At 39.4% G+C, this 6,221-nt stretch overlaps 1 protein-coding gene across 1 annotated transcript; it reads left to right on the top strand.

Annotated features, from left to right (window-relative positions):
• The first annotated feature begins 1,040 nt into the window (after nt 1–1,040).
• LOC103210937 (olfactory receptor 2T27-like) lies at nt 1,041–1,992 on the top strand. The gene is given in 2 exon segments (XM_007956846.2): nt 1,041–1,055; nt 1,057–1,992. Coding segments are annotated over 2 exon segments (951 nt in total).
• Nucleotides 1,993–6,221: the final 4,229 nt, after the last annotated feature.

The raw sequence follows: 6,221 nt of genomic DNA, 5'->3' as shown, positions 1-6,221 counted from the left end.
TTCAATAGATAATGGGGAGCATTTCAAAATTGAACTGACAACATTAACAAGTATGAGTTATGTTTTAAGACAATTATGGTTTGATGGTGAAGGAGACTGAACAGTCAGGATAAAGGATGATGAGCACTTAAAATTGATAGAAATAATTCCTATGGGAAGGAGAGAGGTTGTGTTTGATAGTACAAATTTGTCTGGGAAGAATAGTTGACTGAATATAGAAGAAAGGAAATCAAAAGTAGCCTCAAGATTATAAATCTAAATATTCTTGGTAATGGAGTGGTGATGAAATAATCAAATAGAAAGAGAGAGTATCAGTTCATTTTGGATAGTTTGAATTGAAAGTGTTGGGAGGATATCTGGTGAAAATGTTTATCAAGTTATTTGAAATACAAAAATGAATTCAGAAGAGGCCAGAGAAAACAACGTATTGATTTGAACTGGGCCCAAATAAAGGAGATAACTGGAATCACGGGCTAAGACCAATTTCATTGGTTTCTGACTTGTGCAGCAGCACGTGTTCCCATTCTGTGAAAGCCACCACACTTGATTTAGTATTCTGCTGTAATTCTCTTCAAATTCTTAATAATTTTCAAGTATGGGCTCCATATTTTCACTTTGCACTGGGACTCACAAATTATGCAGTTGGTCCTTTAGCTCTGAAAGATTGACAATGGAAATAATATAAAAAGAAGAGAAGAAGAGATTCAGACACATTTGGGATTTTTTTTCTATCAACATGTCAGAAACAAAAAGAAGACCAAAAAAGACAGAAACTTAGTGTCCTAGGAAATTCCAAATATATTTGGGTGAGTACTATGATTGTGTAGATACAAAGAAACTTTTACAGGGATAAAATGATCAGAGTACATTATATACCAAACAAAACATTTAAGATTTGTGATTCTCAAGATGTTTAAAATGTTCTCTGGGTCTAAAAAAAATGGAAAAGGAAAAAAAGTCTAAAATAAAATAAAAGGATGGTCATAAGATTGGTCATAAGATTTAGCAGATGACTTACGTTTTCCTTCTAGTTGCCACCGATGAGGCTGAGATATGGAAAGGAATAATGGTACATCAACCACAGATTTCATTCTCTTGGGCCCCTTCTTTGGGTTTCAACGTGTCAACCTTGTGGTCTACCTCATCCTTCTGGTTTATTTCATTGCCCTCACAGGAAACTCTGTTCTCATTTTCCTGATCTGGGTGGATTTCCACCTCCACACTCCCATGTACTTCTTACTCAGCCAGCTCTCCCTTATTGACTTGGTCTACATCTCCAGCTCTGTTCCTAAGATGGCCATCAATCATTGGTTAGGAAAACATACCATCTCTCACATTGGCTGTGGAGTCCAGATGTTCTTCTGCCTTACTCTTGGTGGTGCTGAGTGTCTCCTCTTAACTCTTATGTCCTATGACCGATATGTGGCTGTTTGTAACCCACTGCGCTACCCAATCATCATGAGCCCTAAGGTTTGCTTGCTAATGGCTGCAGTGTCATGGGCAGGGGGTGCTCTAAATTCACTCATTCAAACCAACTACACAATGCATTTCCCTATTTGTGGACTGAAAGAGATCAATCACTTCTTCTGTGAGATGCCTGCCATCCTGAAGTTATCCTGTGAGGACACTTTGAATTATGAGATGATGGTGTCCGTGGTAAGTGTTGCATTTATTCTCATCCCCTTTAGCATCATAATATCCTCCTACATTCGTATCTTCCTAACTGTTCTCCGAATGAATTCTCCTGAGGGGAGAAACAAAGCTCTGGCCACATGCTCTTCCCATTTGATTGTAGTGAGTCTCTACCTAGGTCCAGGCATAGTGGTCTACATGACACCTGGTTCCTCCCACACTCCAGAGCTGGATCAAGGTCTTTCCATGTTCTATACCATCCTCACCCCCATGTTGAACCCCATTATCTACAGCCTGCGGAACAAAGAGGTGATGGAGGCTCTGAGAAATGTCCTAAAGAGGAACCTTATATCAAAATAGTTTAAAAAACACTACTGCCACACTTTATATCTAAAATAGTTCCAGTCCAGAAATCAAAGTTCCTGGGTTACATATTTTTTTCTGCTACAGTTTCAATGAAGGCACATAGATTATTTTAGTATCGGTTCATTAAGTCTTCAACTATCTTAATGTGTTTTAAGCAACTGATTTATTTCAGTAGAGTGACTTTCATAGAAACATTTGGAGAAGGAAGATTTTTCAGTGAATAAGCTCCTATGCTGGAGACCACATGATAAAATTGTGTAAGACCAATGACTTATTCATTGCAAATACATTTTTTTCAACAACATATATGGTTACTACACACATATACCTTGCCAGATGAAATACACAGGAATCAAATTGACAACACTTATAGAAAGAGGTGATGGAGAAACTCAATACCATCAGTTAGAATGAGGTCTGGTGCTGAATGTGGAATAGACTATCAATTGCTCAGATGCTAGTTCAAATTGAAGCTAAAGAAAATTCAAACAGGTCCATTAGAGCCAAAATACAATCTTGAGTATAACCCACCTGAATTTAGAGATGGTCCAAAGATTAGATTTGATGCATTGAACACCAGACAGGTTGTCAGATGACATCAAGGACATCATACATGAAGCAATCAAATGGTCATTAAAAAGACAGGAAAGAAAGAAAAGACCAAAATGAATATCAGAAGATTCTCTAAGACTTTCTCTTGAATGTAGAGTAGCTAAAGCAAATGGATGAAATGATGGTATAAAAGAGCTGAATAGATTTCAAATGGTGACTTGAGAATACAAAGTAAAGTATTATAATGAATGTGCAAAAACTTGGAGTTAGAAAATCAAGAGAGAAGAAGATTCTTGGCATTTCTAAAGCTGGAGGAGCTGAAGAACAAATTCAAGCCTCAAGTAGCAATATTGAAGGATTCTATGGGCAAAAAATTGAACCAGCAGGAAGCATCAAAGGAAGATGGAAGGGATATACAGAGTCACTGTACTAAAAAGAATTGGTCAATGTTCAACTCTTTCAGGAGGTAGCCTATGATTAAAAAAACAATGGTATTGAAGGAAGAAGTCCAAGATGCATTGACAGAATTGTCAATAAACAAGGCTCCAGGAGTTGATGGAATATCCACTGAGATGTTTCAACAAATGGATGAAGTGCTAGAGGAACTCACTTGTTTATGCCAAGAAATTTTGAAGACTGATACCTGGACAATCAACAGGAATGCATCTATATTTGTTCCCATTCTAAGAAAATGTAATCCAACAGAATACAGAAATAATTGAAAAATATCATTAATATCACACAAATAAAATTTTGCTGAAGAAAGTTAAAAAAAAAAAAAAGTTGCAGCAGAATATTAACAGGGAACGTCCAGAAATTCAAGCCAGATTCAGAGAGGATATGGAATAGGGATATAACTGTTGATGTCAGATGGCTCTTGGCTATAAGCAAATACCACCAGTGTGGAAGTTATGTTTGTGTGTCAACTTGGCTGGGCCTTGTTGAGTGGCTGGGCAGCTGGTGGTAGTTATTCCCCATGATGAGACTGGCAATCAGCTCCATGGTGGGATCTACCACAAGCAGCTGAGTAGCTACCTTTGGGAATGTGGTCTGCTTCCTGTATTTAAGGAGAAGCCTCAGGAATGGTCTCTAGCCTATGGCATGCTTGGACCCTGCATGTAGCTGTGTTGTTGCTTAGCAGCCTGCTATGCTCTGCCAACTTTGGGTCATACAATGGACTTAAGTTAATGGTCTGCCGTGTGGTTTGGTAACATCAGGTCTGTGCTTTTTTACTTGTCAACCTTGGGGTTTCTCAGCCTCAGCAGCCAACAGCTGTCTGAGTGAAGAAATGCCTCTAGCTCCAGTGAGCTGGGAGCAGGAGGCAGAGCTGGACCCCAAGGTTGAGGGGCTTTCACCCAGCCCCTAGAGCCTGGCACTTTGAACTTGGACTTAAAGCCTCCAAATCATAAGAATAAACTCCTGTTTGTTAAGGCCATCCCTTGTAGTATATTTCTTGTCAGAGAGGCACTAGGTAACCAGAACAACCAGGAAGATGTTTACCTGTGTTTTCTTGACTATGCCAATGACATTCAACTATGTGGATCATAACAAATTATGGATAATATTGTGGGGAATGAAAATTCCAGAACACTTGAAGAACTTACTGATGAAGATCAGATACTACATTCTTTCTTTGTCTTTGGTTTTGGTGAGTTTGATGATGATATGTCTTAGTGATTTTCCTTTGGGGTCTATCCTGTTTGGGGTTCATTGGGCTTCTTGAATGGATATATTCTCATCTTTCATCATACCAGGAAAATTCTCTTTGAACAAATCTTCAATAATTTTTTTCTGTGGTTTTGTTTGTCTCTTCCTGTTCTGGAACTCCAATTACATGTAGGTTATTTCTTTTGATGGTTTCCCACATGAACCCTAGAATTTCTTCATTTTGTTTTGATCGTTTTTCTGAATGATCCCTTTCCAAAGAAGTATTGAGGTATTTGCCTTCAATCTGACTAATTCTGTCTTCCACTGATTCAATTCTGCTCCTTTGCCCGTTCAATGTGTTATCTATTTCTGAAAATTTAGTATTAATTTTCTGGATTTCTGCCTGTAGATTTTGTATCATTTCTAATTTTTCATTTATTTTGTCATTTTGTTCTTGTATTTTCTTTGGAAATTATTCAAGGGTTTTAACTGTGTTTTCCTCAGTTTTGTCAGTCTTTCCCCTGATCTGTCTTTCAATTCATTGAGGGTACCTAAATATAATTATTTTGAATTCCTTATCGGGGAGTTCCAATGCTGCATCTTCCTCAGGGATGTATTTTGGGTCTGTGTCCTGGTCCTTTATTTCTCCTGCTTTATCTTGCTTTTTTGTGTGGACTGTGATACTCTGTTGTCTCTGAGGCATTGTGACATTTTTGAGTTTATATTTAATTAGTGCCTAAAGCACTTGACTGCTAACCAGAAGGCTGGCGGTTCAAACCCACCAGCCACTCCTCGGAAGGAAGGTTGGGCAATCCTACTTCCGTAGTGAAACTGCCTCGGAAACCCAAGGAGGGGTCGCTATGAGTCGGGGCCGACTCGACGGCAAATAACAACAACAACAACAACTAAGGCACTTGACTGCTAACCAGAAGGCTGGCGGTTCAAACCCACCAGCCACTCCTCGGAAGGAAGGTTGGGCAATCCTACTTCCGTAGTGAAACTGCCTCGAAAACCCAAGGAGGGGTTGCTATGGGTCAGGGCTGACTCGATGGCAAATAACAACAACAGCAACATTTAATTGGTGAGTGTATGTTGGAGTGACTTGCCCATCCATGATTTGCTTTCTTTGTTTTGTTTGTATGTTATCTACATAAGCAGGGTACTGTGAAGTGCTCCTCTATTCACTTGTTGGCAGCACTTATACACTCACCACCTGTCTCTTTCCCATTGTCAGCCTCTCATATGTCCCTGTTGTCCTTGGCAAATGGAGCCTATTCTTAAGTACCTGGAATCTGAATGAGAATGCTGTCACTTCAAAATCCGGAATGGCCACCAATTGTAAAGATTCAAAATGGCTGCACCCTCGGTCACTTTAAATATCCAAAATGGCCACCTCTTGTAAACAATCAAAATGGCTGTGTCCTCTGGACAGCCAAAAGTCCACAGCTCAGGTTGTCTCCCTCCTTGCTAATTCCCTTCCTAGTCATAAGCCACAAGCGCAGCCGTTCCTGCAGCTCTCGGCAACCGAGGCTGATCTTTAGGTCAATTCTCAGGTCCAACACCACTTGCAAATATTCAGGCTGCTGGTCCTGACAGAGTAGCTGACGGTCCACTACTCCGATCATCTATGTACTCACTGTTTTTGTTCAGGTTTCCCCACTAGTTGGTGCTTAATTCAGTTCTGTATACTTCCTTTCAAAGCTCAGGGCTCTAGGATTATCTTCTGTATCTCTAACAATTGGTTTCTCTTTTCTTTGTTGAAGAGGGTCTGTGTAGCTTGTCTGCTTATGCCTCCATTTTGCTGGAAGTGGGTTTTATTCTTTACCATACTTATTCAACCTATATGCTGAGTAAATAATCCAAGAAACTGGACTATATGAAGAAGAGCATTGCATTAGGATTAGAGGAAGGCTTATTAACAACCTGTAATATGCAGATGACACAACCTCGCTTGCTTAAGGTAAAGAAACTTAAAGCACTTACTGATGAAGATCAGATACTACATCTTTTAGTGTAGATTGCAC

Source organism: Orycteropus afer, unplaced genomic scaffold (assembly GCF_000298275.1).
Source record: "Orycteropus afer afer isolate SDZICR_OR568_19922 unplaced genomic scaffold, OryAfe1.0 scaffold00672, whole genome shotgun sequence".
NCBI classification, from domain to species: Eukaryota; Metazoa; Chordata; class Mammalia; order Tubulidentata; family Orycteropodidae; genus Orycteropus; species Orycteropus afer.
The sequence above is the reverse complement of the archived record's forward strand: the minus strand, read 5'-3'. Positions and strand labels throughout refer to the sequence as shown.